The sequence below is a fragment of the Diabrotica undecimpunctata genome, chromosome 1, assembly GCF_040954645.1.
Source record: "Diabrotica undecimpunctata isolate CICGRU chromosome 1, icDiaUnde3, whole genome shotgun sequence".
NCBI classification, from domain to species: domain Eukaryota; kingdom Metazoa; phylum Arthropoda; class Insecta; order Coleoptera; family Chrysomelidae; genus Diabrotica; species Diabrotica undecimpunctata.
Genome location: NC_092803.1, coordinates 149,517,523 through 149,533,240, shown reverse-complemented (window position 1 = coordinate 149,533,240; position 15,718 = coordinate 149,517,523). Strand labels below are relative to the sequence as shown.

Here is a 15,718-nt window from a genome sequence, read left to right as displayed (position 1 = left end):
CACGGTACTTTAGGGGCCGACCAACACATGAGTAGAATGTTTCAGCGAGATGTAAAACCTGCCTTACGTATCAGTTAAACGTATACCTCGCAAAATTCTTCATGGGGTGTACACATGCCTCTGCAGTTCAGTCTGCACCGAGACTGCTGAGAAAGATTCATGGATACCAACTGCGGTTGCGTACAACTCACTCAAATCTTTTACGTATGTGCCAGCCCCTATAGTATCGTCGGCGCCTGTGTACGTTTCATTGATATTCACTGCGCATGTATACACCTCTCCGAAATCCTTAGTTTGCTCTGTGCAGGTATATGTTTTAATGATCGCTACTACCCGGGTGTACATCCTTTGCCTGCTTTCGCATATGTACCAGTTCTTCCAGTACTTTTTGTGCAAGTGAACACAGTACTGATACACTTTGGCGCAAGCCACTGAAAAGTTCTGCGCATGCATCGGCCCCTCCTGTGACTTCTGTGGAGATTGGTATTCTTTTGAAAGCTTCTGCGCATATTTAGTCCTCTACAAAATTAGCTAGACGTCGATGTAGGAAATTGGTATATCTTTGTAGCACTGTCTTCGTTATTAGTGAGATATCCGTTATATATGGATCAGTGGGATATCCCACTTTTCCTTTTTTTTACAAAGGGACGTTTAAACAAGTCATTCAGATCCCATATTCGTGATTAACGAGATTCAGATGGCGTAAATTAAATGTGTGGGACGGCACGTTTCAAAATTCATGATTTTAAAAAATTAACTAAAAACCGAAACTTTGAAGCTCTGTAACTTAGAAACGATTGAGTCTTGGGATACTGAAAACTTTTGATCCACCTATATGTAAGTGCCGGGGTACTTTAACAGAATAATAAATTTGCACTCTCTTAAATAAAGAAATATTCATGAAGAAAATTGAGGCATTATTGGCGTGGTAGTCGTGTTGAGGTTGTAAGTAACGTTTATATTGTTAACTAACGTCTGTTATGTATGGAACAGTCATCTATATTTCCAAGGTGAATCTTATCTCAAGTCTCAGACAAGTCTACAAAGCAAAGCATGCAGGTATTTTATGCTCTATGATTTTTTATGTGTTTTTTTACTGTAAATTACCTGTTCCATTTGAGATGTCGATCTATATCATCTAAGTACTATGTGTTTTCGTCTGGTTATGCTTCCATGTTTTTTTAAATTATCTTCAATATTATTAGAGACAACGCCGTGTTGCCAATCTACAAGTTCCACCCCTTTCTTTTAATTGCATGGCTATAAATAATTATTTTTACATACTATAAGTTTTTGGTTTTATGTTAAATTATTTTTATTTTTATATCTTTCGGATATTAGGCTGCCTTTTTTTATGTAGGCAGGTTAATAATTTTTGAAATTATCAAAAATAAATGTCATGGTTTATTATAAATTTGCAGGAACTAGTCTAAAACTACATGTAACACCACAAACCACTGCACGGGAAGTTGTCGATCTAGTTGTAAAACAGCTCAACATGGCCGTCATTCTCAAGGGCAAAGATGGTCCAGTGTATGACGTCGACAAGCTGAACAATTTTTGCCTGGTAGCAGTGATAGGTGCGAGGGAGCGTTGCCTTAGGGATGATTTCAAACCTTTACATCTTCAAAACCCTTGGAGGCAGGGAAGGTTGTACGTTAGGCAGAAACAAGATGTTCTAGCCGCTCTTGAGCATAGTAGTAAACACACTTTGATTATTTGAAAGTTTGTTATTTAAACAAATATGTTAAAAGTTGGCAGATTATTAAAGTGGCATTTTTATACTTTTTTAAAAGTTGAATTACAAGATTGGCCGATTAGCTGTACAGTTGAAAAAAAAAGCTTTAATTAAATTATTAATTTTAAGTTTGAATTTTGTTTGTTGTCCATTTTAGGACTTAAAGACATAAGAATTAATGAACATATCCATGATAACAAAAATAAGAATATATCTTCTGGTTCTTCACTCTGTTTGCATCCACTCTGGACAAAGGCCTCCTCATGAGTTCTCTACTCTTCCCTGCTTTGTATTATTTGATGCCACGTTCTCGTGGTATCCATTTTTAAAATTGGTTTAAAATGGTTGGGAAAATTCGTTTAAAAATGAATTTAAATAAAACAATAGCGATGACACATCAAAATGTCACAATAGACTTGCAGTGAGATTGAAAGTGTCGAAAATTATATATACCTAGGTCACACGATCAAACTAGGCAGCCAGAATCAAACAGCAGAGATCACTAGAAGAATCACAATGACTTAGGCAGCGGTAGGAATACTCACTGTTGTTGAAAAAAAAAAGAAGATACCAATAAATTTAAAGAAACGGGTATTCAACAGTTGTATTCTACCAGTTATGACTTATGGAATGGATACCATGACACGTATAGAGTTATCAGTCAGGCGATAAAGAAACAACACAGAGTAACATCGAATGAGTTGTGTTAGGCATTTCTCTGAGAGAACATATACGAAACCAGATCATGCGAAGCGGAACGAATGTGGAAGATATAATTGGCATTCGATAAAAGTTAATTAAAATACTAATGAGGCGTTAAACAGAGGAAGTTTAGGTGATGAATAAATTAAAAGAGAAAAAATGGAATGTTAATGCAAAAAACGACAAACTGGGGCTGTATAAGTTACTTACATCAACAAATACAGAAGTAATGGGAATGTATGGTGAGAAATAACCTTATTAGAGTACGTAATTAAAATGCTGGACCGCGCATGTCACCAACATAAAAGTAATCCACAAAATTGGGAAAGAGAAAAAAATTGTGAGCACAATTAAACAAAGAAAACTTGAATATCTAGGCCATTTATTGAAATAAGATAAGTACCGTCTACTTCATTTGATTATCCAGAGAAAAATAGACAGCAGGCGGGGCCCAGGCAGAAGAAGACATCCGTGCCTCCAAACTCTGCGGAATGCGGAAGTGGTTCGGGCTCACATCGGTCGAACTATACAGAAGTGTCGTAAGCAAGATCAGAATTGCCATGTTAATAGGTTCTCAATAAATGAAAAAGGTTCTCAATAAGCCAGCTGATAATAAGAAAAGAATATAATGAGTGATAAAGTCTTTAATTAATTGAGGGATAATTAAATAGATGGCTTTTGAGAAATGAGTAAATATAAGAAATAAGGAGGAGGTACATGAATAATGCTTGTAGAATTTTACAGTGGTTGACACTATCAACCAAAAGTTCAAGATTTCATATAACAATTAAAACCGTACCAATGGAGATAAAATAAAGAAGAAATAAGTGACTCACAACTACAATTGACTTGTTTTTGTATAGCTGCGTTTGAAAAATTTTTGGTTGGAGTGAGGCTCGAACCATAAACAAGAACATTAAAAGGGTATCGTTGTTCAGAATTGGAAGCGTCATTGGGGTGGATAAGGATATGACTAAAGGAAGAATAATAGACAGATAGTAGATTGCGAGCAGTGAGACTTGGCAGTGACTCTTGGCAGGAAGATTGATGAAGGGCGGCTCTAATAGTATTCTGGCATTAAAACTCTAGAAGTGGTGACATACTTAAAGGGGTGCCGGTTTTCAACGCCCCTTCAGGGTGAGTCTTAAATGATATCAGTGTCTCTTTCAGCGGTTTGCACTTGCTGTAAGTCCAATGTTCCGCTAGCCTTCGAATGCTCAGTAGAGAAACTTAGATGGACTCTTGGAATGCGCTGTGATCTGGCCTGTTTGAATAGGTTGATAAAATAAAATAAAACACTTGCTTTTTTAGCTAGAACTGTAATTAAACTTGAAAAATGGCAAGAAGTAGAAACTTATGTTATTAACAGTGAGTGAATAACTATCGTAAGGAACGTTTCCCCTAATTAGAAAATATATACAGTTTACCAAACTTCCGAAAACAATATTGCATTTGAATGATCGGCCGATCTAAGGTCAAATGGGCGGAGAATAACATTTTCTACGAAACAAGTTAATGCACACTGTTATTAAGAATTTATTTGTGTATCAGAGGAAATATATTTATTAGTTATGCAACAGAATTATGTGGTTGGAGATTATAGTTCTCCAACAATACTGATGAGCACGGCTACTGAATGCCTAATGTCTGTGAATACCTGAATTGTAAAATAAAAAAAACTTTCTATATTTTATGATTTAAACACAAGAGTGGACCAGACTTACTGCTTAAATGCGAGTTCTCGATCACATAACCGTATTTAAAAAATCTAATTTTAACGTCGCCACTGCAACAACAAAACTACTAATGGATTGAAATCTGGGCGTTTGTGTGTTTTATACACTATTGCCAGACTATTTTAGGGTAGATATTTTTATTGGGTACTTTAATTAGGAATTAATTTACTATTAGGAAAGAAAATGCAGCAAATGCAGAAAAAAATATGACAAATTTAGTGCCTCAACAAACCATCAACGGAAAAGAAATAAAATTGGTGAATGTATATAAACTAAGAGGACAAGGACGACTTAAGCAAAGTTAAGAAAAACTAGGTAAGAGCGGTGCAGAGCAGATGGGGTAGGCTAATGTTCAGTAGTGGACTGTCGGATCTGAATTGCAATTGAAACTGCAAGTAATTTTATTTTTATTATTTCCGATGCTTTTATTGGCTAGAATAGGTTAAATTAAGTTTGCCAAATATATCTTTGTTCATTATTAGCAGTACAACGTCAGTGACCACTTAGCTTTTTAATGCAAGAACAGTGGTCTGGTACATACATCTTATGCCATCTTTCAGAATTTGTAAAACTAATTATTTATCTATAGCATTTTATTTTTTTTAAGGGTCGATTCTTTTTTTGCACCTAGGTCATTTTTGGGGTCCAGTTTTTAATTATTTTAACAGATACTGCCGTAAAAACACGCTGTAAAACCTAAAAGAAGAGGAATGGCTGTTAAGATAACGATGAAAACTATTTCAAGAAACTGTTCTTCATAACTTTGATTTATTTTTATAATTCACTAATTAAAATGGATAACACCCCTTTTTATGATAAATGGTCATGTACTAGTCGTAAAGACAGACTCGTAAAGTATGTCATAAAGCTCTAAGTAGCTAACGATGCAATATAAACTAATAATTCTAAAATACACTTTAATAATCTGAAACTTTCTAACGTGTTTTCGTAATTACTGTTTAAACTTTAATGTCAGCGAGTTAAGTGGCGAGATGTAGTAGCATAATAAGCCACACCTGGCTTATTAAGGACAATAAGGAGAAATAGTAGAAGAGCTTGAGGTCTTTAACATTGTCAAACCCCGCAAAATATGCAGATCTCTTACCCGTCGTAATCTAAAATATATTTTTTATTTTATTTATTTGTAAAAATTGATGCATTTTCACAGCGATAAAAACTACAGTGTTCTAAAAAAATAAAATTCTTAAAAAAAAGTTGGATCAAAGTACATTCTTTTAAAATATATAGGTAGTCTGAAAAGTTTTTGGCCTGTTAGTGAAAACGGCAATTTATGCTTTCAAAGAAGTTTATTTTTCAACATGATTTTTTCTCATATCGATATATTTCATCTAGCAGTGTTCCAATACCGTTCTGAAGCTATTTACTTGTGGCATTTTGAAGTAATTACTATTTTAATTGGGAATAACTCACAATTTAAGTTCAAAATAAGTTTATGGACGTTTCAATTTTCACTTCGAAAATCGTTCTTAAAATACCTTTTATCTCTACTGTCTATATTTTTATTTAACAAAATTTCTTTGAACCTATTATGCTGCACTCTGTCAAATGCCTTCTCGAAATCAATGAAACAGGCATATACTTCCTGATTCAGATCTAGGCATGTCTGCGAAAAAACGCTCTAATTTCTTGTGTATTTTTGTGTATATTTCTTTTGAATTACCTTTAAAAACAATTTCAAGATATGACTCATTAAGACTTATGGTGCGATGTTCATGGCACTCTTTGCATTGGCTTTTTGGAGAAGCAGTATAAAGCAGCAAATTGAAAAAGGAACTGAAATTGTCGGACACTTATTGCAAAAAGTTGGATGCTACTCTACTTTTGACACTTGGGTCATGATACAAGATGGTTGATAAAAAAGAGTAATTGATAGCTAAATTTGGAACAATTAATTAATTTGTATCATTGTAAACTTATCAGTTATGAATTATGGGATGTTACAAGTGAAATTTATAAGGACAGATTAAAAACATAATGCTTATAAGAAAATGGCAGAATATTGTGGAGTTACAGCAAGTCTGTTTCTGCAAGTTCTGTTTAGAGTAATTGCTTTTCTGAATTTGAAATCTTGCTTTGATATAATGGAACCAATTTTATAAGCAAGTCTTTCGAAATCGACTGGCTTCATTCTTAAAAAATTGGAAAACAGTATTTTTCACGTATTATAATCCACTCTCGAATCCATACAGAACGTTTTCTCTTTCTTTTCATGTTTTAGTTTAAATAAACATGCTGCGCATTTTCGTTTAGATGTGTTCATCATAGCGAGATAAAATAAACACCCAAAGAAAGAGACTATACAGGATAGAAGTGTCAAGTATACTCAAAATATATATACAGGGTGATTCATTAAGACTGTCTAATCTCTGAGAGATTTTACATTCTTAATTGATTCTGCCCAACATACCGTATACAAATATTACTAGGTTCCGAGATACAGGGTGTTTACAGTTGAAATATTATTTTAATTTTCGCAATACCTTTATATGTTTTTACAATTTCTGTTTGAAAATTGACAATCTTACGTTCTTTGGCATGATGATTGCTAATTTAGACTCTAATTTAGCATTGCTAATAGAGGGCGCTAGTTACCCTTGGTTATGTTTAGTAAATTAAAGCAAATTCTACAAAAAAAGTTACTCTTATTTGATTCATGTAATTCGGTCGGTTATCGAGTTATTTGCTTCTAAAAAGTCCAATGAATTTTTATTTTAAAATTAAAAATTTGTTCTCTAACTCTGTGTAACAATAATAAATTAAAAACCAAAAATAAAAAACTTTTTTTATACGATATATTTTTACTGACGAAGCAATATACACGAGGAATATTTAATTTGAAAAATAATCATTTGTGGGATTCTGAAAATCCTCATGCTTTGAGAGAAGCCCATGTTCAGCATGACGTAAGGTTAACATTTGGTGTGGTGAAATATGTGACTAATTCATAGGTTCTTTTGAACTGTCAACCAATTTATGTGGACCTCTGTATAAGTTCATCAATAATTACATCAATAGTTTTCGCATCGAGGTATTGGTCACGGAAGTGAGGTTGCTTTGCCACCAAGAAGTCCTGATTTCAATCCTTTGTATTTTTCATTTGGTCGCAACTAAAGGCATTAGTTTACAAAAATATAATTAATTCTCTTTTAAAATGGCTACAGAAAATAAAAGAAGCCGCGAATGAGAATAAAAATAATAAGCAAAGTTTATTTGATATTAAGAGATCTTTGCGAAATCAGATCATAAAGTATATTGAAGTAAATGGTGGACATTTTGAACATTAACTTCAAAGTTTTTTGTTTTTTCATAAATTACTTTAATTTGTTATTGCTTTGATTTACTAAACACAACCAAGTGTAACTAGCGACCTCTATTAGCAATGCTAAATTAGAGTCTAAATTAGCAATCCTCATAACAAAAAACCTAAAATTGTCAATTTTCAAATAGAAATTGTGAAAACATGCTAAAATTAAAATCGATATTTTAATTTTAAACACTCTATCCCAGAAACTAGCCATATTTGTATAAGGCATATTGGACAGAATCAATATATTTTGAGGTCTAGAATCTACAACTCAGCGATTTGACATTATTAATGAATCACCCTGTATATATATATAGCACATATATACAGGGTGAGTCATGAGGAACTGCACATACTCATACCTCGTATGGAGGCTCCTATGGGGAATAACAAATGACCATTAAAAAGTGTCTGCTCTAATTGTTTAATGATGTACAGGATGAGTTGTGAATTTTGACTGAAATTTTTATTTATCATAACTTTTGAATGGTATGTTCGATGTGTTTTATATTTTGATCAAACGTTACACTTTACCACCTAAACAACTGATTTATTCACACTAAAATATCAGGTCTAGTTTTAAAAAATTAGTTCGTTTTGTTCATAGAAAAAATTTCAGCCTGTATGCGGTTTTTGAAAACTGTAACACGAATTTTATAAATTAGACAAATAAGCAATTAAACTTCCATATTTATTTATTTAAGGGGGCCTGCGTAGCGCAAGCGGTAGGATGCTTGCCTCGCAAGCCGGTGGTCCGGAGTTCGAATCCTACCGCCGGCAAGAACATCTAGACATTTTACAAAATGTCTATAGGCCCCAGGACGACTCAGCCTGAATAAAAATGAGTAGCTTGGGTAAAACCAGGGGTAATAATAGACGGTTGAAGCGTAGCACTGGCCATGTTACCTTCCTTGTATACCGTAGGCCCTAGATATAGCAGACTACCCTGCTATACTCCCAAAGCCGCGACAGCGGTATAAAACGGGAGACTATTATTATTATATTTATTTATTTTCCCACACGATCACTTAATTTTTAATAAAAAGTTTAGCAAAGTGAACTATAGATGTAAAAAAATGTAATTTTCCTTGCAAAAATTAAATTTTTAATCTACTAAAACGTTCTTTGTAGTAGAAATTTGACAGTAGCTGTAAGAATACTCAAATAGTCCTAAACTATTGAGTTAAATCATGGACGCTGAAACGAGCGGCAATAAGGAGACTTAACTCCTTTGAGATGTGGACATACAGAAGAATTCTGAAGATTTCATGGATCGATTATATTAAGGACGATAAAAGAAAGAAAACATTTTCTGTAAAGCCTGAGAGAATAGTATGGTTGCAGCTCGAAACAATACTTTAAAGCACTGGCACTGGAAAATTACGAAATGGAGATGGCACTTAAATAAGAAAAAGTTCTAAAGCATAGCATGCACTCTGTCGACGATTTCCTGTGCAGTTTCAGATTTGGACGTCCTTTACATGGATCATCTTGGACACTTCTTGTAGTAAAAAATTTATCACTGCTCGATACTCGATTTTTTCATATAGGCATTGGAATGATTTGTAATTTTACATATTTTTTGTGTACTAACGTAAGAGAAAAGATCATACGATTAGGGTTACGATCTTTAAGCGAGGCCGCGCACTTGTCAGACCGCTTTAGTATTACTAAGGTCTTATATTTCAAATTATGATTTAGTTTGAAGGTGTTTAATATAGGTTGTGATTAACTAAAAAATACTCCATTGGAACTCAATTTCAGAGCAATAAATATTTTTTAGTAAGGATTGGTGAAACTAAATATCATTGACCCCCATATTTATAATAAAACCAATTGGCAATAGATGGAATGTATACAAATAAAAATCTGAAAGTGCATTAATTTTTACCATACTCGTATAATTATTAAACGCTTAAATGGCCAAAATAATTTCTTCCTCCTTAACGTTGTAATATGAGCATATATTTTAGAAAACCAATCTTCGTCCACACCAAGTACAAACGATAGTTAATATGGATTGAGTATTCTAGTTATAGTTTTTATACGTTTTCCACCAAGCAAAGTTAATGATGTAAGGAGGATAGAAACGCAGGCTAATGGAAATTGTACTTAATTATTAAGGGTTGATAGTGTCCACATGTAGATGAAACAGTATTTAGACGTATATATTATTTGTTATTGTGTTATGTATACCTAAGTCATATATTTCTAGGTTCTTCAAAGAGCATTTATAAATTTCTTGGTACTTTCCATATAAATTACTTTTTTACTATTTGCCAAATCAGCAATAGGTCTCTAGATACTTTTACATTCACGCATGCATCTTTAACAACTCTTGAAATCATGCATACGCTCTAAGTACTTATAAATTAACGAATACGGTTCTTCCTAAATCTCTCTTAAGTATGTACTAAATCAGGACCTCCAAGAGTCTTCAGCTTAATTAAACAAGTGTTTAGATACTTTCCAAATCAACATATCTCATTTTTTGTTATAGAACGTGGAAATAAGTTTCTTTGGTTGCAACTTCCAGAAAATTCTATTTTTACAAAAAGGAAACAGTTTCAGAATGTCATTATAACCTTGAAATTGAAAATTTATTAAAAAATTCAAACATCTCGAATAGTAAATTAATTAAATTAATATTTAGAATATTTGAATCTATATTTAATAATACATCTGATTTAAAACATAATTAAATAAAAAATTAGACACTATTATGAACTATATGTAATCAATTTTTTGCTTTAGCTCTGAATACTGTATTTATAGTTTGGTGCTTAAGGATATCTATAATTTTTTCGGAATTAATTTCTTCATTTCATTGATAATCATATACTTCTGGGTGGTTCGACCTGGTTTTCTCATCTACATTAATAATTCTTCTAATTTAATCATTTTTGACATGGTCTAGCCTTGAAATCTTGACGTTAACAATGATGACGATAACAGTGATAACAATCAATCTGTCTGTATCTTTATTTCGAACTTTCCATATTTCTGACCCATATGTATATATGCTTTCAACAATGTTGAAAGCATATATATATATATATATATATATATATATATATATATATATATATATTTTATTTTATTTGTTACGTTATGAATTTAACAACCAAACCAGAGGATTGAATTTAATTATCGAATAGAACGTCCTCCTCATTCAATTTTGTTTTTAATGTCTTGCTGGCTCTTTCCGTCATATGTTAATGTTATACCAAGTATGTGAAAGGTGAGCAATGCTTAGTATTAAATTTGACGAGATCTTGCTTGTTTTCATCGCCTATTACCATATGTTGGTTTATGTACATTTATTTTTAATCCCCATTTCTCGTATTCCTCAAACAGTTTTCTTAGCATCTAATTTGAGTAGTCAGTATCGACAGCTATCAGTAGTTGGCCATACTATTCCCATTTGGGCACATTTCCTTCGCCATATTATGAGTGTGCTTCTTTCTATGTTTTGAACTAATGATTCTTTAACTTGTTCTTCAATTCTTTGGTGTTTAAATACTCGTCCATAAAGGCTGTTCTGTAAGTTCTGTAGCCTTGCTAAAGAACATATTAAATTAATTCCCCTGTAATTCTTGCAGTCTTTCGTGCTTCCTTTCTTATAAATGAAAAATAATTACTTTGCATGTTCGGATCACATACTGCCAATATTTCGCCACTTAAATGGCCCTGTCATTAGCTGCCATTAAGTCAAGGTGAGTGTATGCCTAGGTCAAGTCTGTGCAAACCCATAGATGTTCAGTATTTTTCACTTTGCCGCAGTCACACTCGTCATCTTTTGTATATCCCCATCTTTTAAGTTTGATATTCGCTCCGTGCGTGACTGACGCGACACCTACCGCCTTCATCTGACAGTTTTGGACCTACCAATTTTCAGGTTAAACATATGACATATGTTTGACATTGTTAAATACATGTGAAATTGACAATTATTAATAATTAACCTTTTAATTATATTTTTTCAGTTTATGTAGAAAATAAATGTATTAATAAAAACTGGGTTTCTCAAAATTCATCATAATATATCTTTTCAACCACAAACGGAAAAGAAAGGAAAAATCTAGTACTGGCAAATCAAGTTTTTCACGTGAAAGAGCATATATTTAAAAACAGTAATAGTAAAAGTTATGATATAAAAGCTTAAGTCATCAGGCACTCTGCAGTTAGCTTGTAGCCTTATAACATATATCATTTAAGGTAAATTATTTAAATTGTTCCTATTTCAATTGCATAAAAATGAAGTTATGTGATATTTACTTTTTCATATTAATAGCACGGATCCATCTTTTTCTTTTCTCTAATTTATATGTACTCTTTGGGAACCTATAAAAACTACACTTACTATTTTTGCTATTATTAGCACAATTAAATATGCAATATGTATTTGCACACATTTTTGATAAAATTTATGCGTAAAAAGGTATGTCCAATTTTGTCATATTTCGCCGCTACGCGCGCTGGCATCGTTTCAAAGTACCCCTACCATGGTCACGCACGGAGCGAATACACCGTGACGTGTAGACAAAAAATTCGCTGGCCAAACATGGGATGACAAAGGTTACTCTCTTACTTCTCGATCTCAGAAATCACTTTCTCTTTAATGTTTGGAGGAGCAATTCCAATCAAAACGTATGATGGCTCTATTCCCTCCTTCCAGTGGCGGCTCATCTTCTTTGAGGCACTTATTAAACATAACCGCAAAGATCTCCATTAATTAATATTTTAATTCTGCCTGCAACACTTTCTTGAAAAAAATGCATACGTACATAGCTAAAATTCAGTATTCCCTGTATTGCCCTGTATTCCATTGCAGTGTAATGTCTTAAAGAAAATTATATTTAAAAACTGGGATTCTGCTCTGAAAAAAGGCAAAACTCATCAAATATTAGCTTGCTATACTAAAATTTCTCAAAATGTTTATCTTTGAACAAATTTGGTAGTGTTATGTAAATTTTGCTTATGACATCGATACCAATTATTTTTATAATGGAAGCGATTACAATACACACCCAAAAAATATAAATTCCGCATCCTACTTTATTCAGGCGCTGAAAATCAATAATACTTTAGCCAAATTTAGAACACTTTAGTTTTTACTGTATTATTTCGGCAATGTATCTATTATTAGAAAAAAAAAGTATTCTATTTATAAAATAATCATTTATCAACCCTTAAGAAGATTACTATTGTATATTAGTTCATTGTTTGTAACAGTATTTATATTTTTAAATTTTTTTTATAATATTTACATTCGACAACCGTGATATTTTTATACTTTTTATATTTACTTATATTGTACACCTAACAAATTTTGATTGTATATTTATTATGCATTTTATAGGTATATTTAGGGGTATAATACAGATAATTACTATCTGGATAAATAAATCCACATCGAGAATTGGTTCCGTAACATATCACTGACAGATGAGCTGTTGAAAATTGGTCTTAGGTCAGCATACAAATTCGCTGATTTGGCCATCAAAAAACTAATGTACATATATACATTTCTTACTACGGTGGATACCCAATTATCGGCAGTTTCAAAGTTCAATAAGGCAAGAAGGGAAGAATATAGGTTACCCGAGATGGCTAAATATTTCCATATTTAGGGAAGTTCCATTGAAAATCAAAGACCCGTTCAGCACTTTTTATCCATGTTGCCAATCCTGCCCAAATATCATTTTGGTAGTATAAATTAAGGAAGGGTATATGGGAAGGATATAATAAAAAAAACCTTCAGGCACACTTTTCAGCAAGACATTTTGTGAGGCAGAAGGGACCATCAATTTGTCGATGAAATGTCCATAAATCTGGGAAATTTATTCTTCTTGCTAATATCTCCATCTCTGTCTGATACATGAGATTATGGAATGCCTGGCCGAAGAATGATGTGCATTGCTTCATTTTCCACAACTGGGGAAAAATATTTACTCCGAAAACTCTCCTAGCATATTTTCTGGGTCGCTATATTTGATAATATATATTATAGTGACTAAACCAACAATATGTCCCCATTCTGATATTTTTGTATATATTATATTTGACATTTCTCAATGTGGATTGCCCCTAAAAACAATTTTATTCCATTTATTATAAATATCCATAAATAGCTGCGTTTTTGTGGCGAAAAGGTCTCTGACCCTTCTGCAGATTTGTGTAGAAACTATTAAAGATTGATGTATATAGGGTTTCCCATACCAAAGTGTGATAGAACTTCAATTTTAAATAGAACACCAGATATATTGTTATTTGTTTTTATTTTTCTCTCTAAATATATTAATTGTCAATATTGTATATAGAATTAATGTTTGTAAATAAAATGGAAAGAAAGTGCAGAAAAGCGTATTTTTTATTGTTTTATTATTACTAAAGTCTAACGAACAAATAATAAAATGAGTCATCCAAAATCCCGTAGCATAACTGAACAAAAGTAAACGGCATCACGTGCTGTTATCAGACAGTAGTCTCGAAGAAGCATTACGTGGGTCATTACCGGCACCTAAGAAAATATCTATTTATTATTTTATTATATTAAAGCAGTTCTAGTCTATAAAATATGTTAAAACAAAATAATTTTAACAAATATATATATATATATATATATATATATATATATATATATATATATATATATATATACACTCAGGTGCAAAAAACTCGATCTATTCCTTATTTATTTGAAGTTGTATAATTTTAGAGACATTAAATTACGTATGTAAATTTAGGTGTACCCTTGTATACGAGAAATAAAATAATATTTTTAATATTGCTTTTTATATTTCTTAAAACAAATTGGTATTTCAGGTTTTTGCCAAAAAGGGTCTGAAAGCAAATAGATATTTATTGAATGTTGTTTTTAATTCAACAACCATACTAGTGTAGTGATTTTATTTTCAAAACGTGTTATATTTTTATTTAATTATCCTTCCTAAATGTCTCTAACTCCGACAGATGCTGCAAGGGCGGTGACTTTAGTTCAAGATGGTCGTAGCCAATATTATGCAGCTGAAATGTTGGGTGTTAGTCAATCGGTTCAAAGAGCAGTTCGTCGTTTTAGCGACACCGGTAACTTCACAAGAAGACCAGGATCAGGTCGTAGAAGGGTAACATCCCAAAGAGATGATCGATTTCTGGTCTCATCATGTTTGAGAAGTCGGCATCTAACTTCAGTTGAACTCTCAAATCGTCTGAGCGAAGTGAGAAATGTTGATGTAAGCAGATGGACAGTTCGTCGACGACTTGTAGAAGGTAATTTATTATCCAGAAGGCCAGCCTTATCTCCAATACTATCCATAGAACATCGCAGAGCTCGCCTTGCTTTTGCAAGAGAACATGAAAACTGGAGTGATGCAGATTGGAGCAATGTATTGTTCTCAGATGAGTCCAGATTTTGTCTAAGGTCACCAGACGCCCGAGAAAGGGTTTGTCGAAGACACGGAGAGCGATATTTTCAATGTAGTATTGCGGAAAGAATAAGTTATCGGGGGGCTCCGTTATGGTTTGGGCTGGTATTAGTTCAGAAGCCCATACTGATTTAGTTATTGTAGATAGAGGTTCTATGACTGCTGCAAGATACATAACAAGTATTTTATATCAGCATGTGGTACCTTTTGCTCCTTTCATTGGACCTAATTTTATTTTTATGGAAGACAACGTGCTTCCTCACTGTGCTAGAATCTTCAACCAATATATAGAGGAGGTGGGAATTGTCCGTATAAACTGGCCAGCTTGCAGTCCCGATCTCAATCCCATAGAACATCTATGGGATATGATGGGAAGACATCTTGGATAATCTGTAAAAATTATTTAATTATTTTAATCTAACATATACTTTTACATATATACCTGATTTAAAACTAATATCTTCAAATATTTTCTTTTTTCAGCAAATAATACCCATGGATCGATTTTTTTGCACCTGAATGTTTATATATATATATATATATATATATATATATATATATATATATATATATATATATGTATATATATATATATATACATATATATATATATATACATATATATATATATATATATATATATATATATATATATATATATATATATATATATATGTTACGAGCAATGTCCGAAATTGGACAATCCTAGCATTGTACCCCTTTACTGTACAATCTCCGAAATATATAATCGGCGGACTTTGTATAAAAGAATTGCTGTACAATGTTCAAA

At 32.5% G+C, this 15,718-nt stretch overlaps 1 protein-coding gene across 6 annotated transcripts in view; it reads left to right on the top strand.

Annotated features, from left to right (window-relative positions):
* The window catches only part of wake (ankyrin repeat and fibronectin type III domain containing protein wide awake), an 82,460-nt gene extending 68,595 nt beyond the window's left edge, over window positions 1-13,865 (top strand). For all 6 annotated transcript variants that reach the window (XM_072520200.1, XM_072520203.1, XM_072520202.1 and 3 more), the window contains one exon: window positions 1,422-13,865. In XM_072520200.1, the coding sequence (XP_072376301.1) occupies window positions 1,422-1,723 (302 nt within the window). In that variant the 3' untranslated portion in view covers window positions 1,724-13,865. The remainder of the gene's footprint in view (window positions 1-1,421) is intronic.
* The last annotated feature ends 1,853 nt before the right edge of the window (window positions 13,866-15,718 follow it).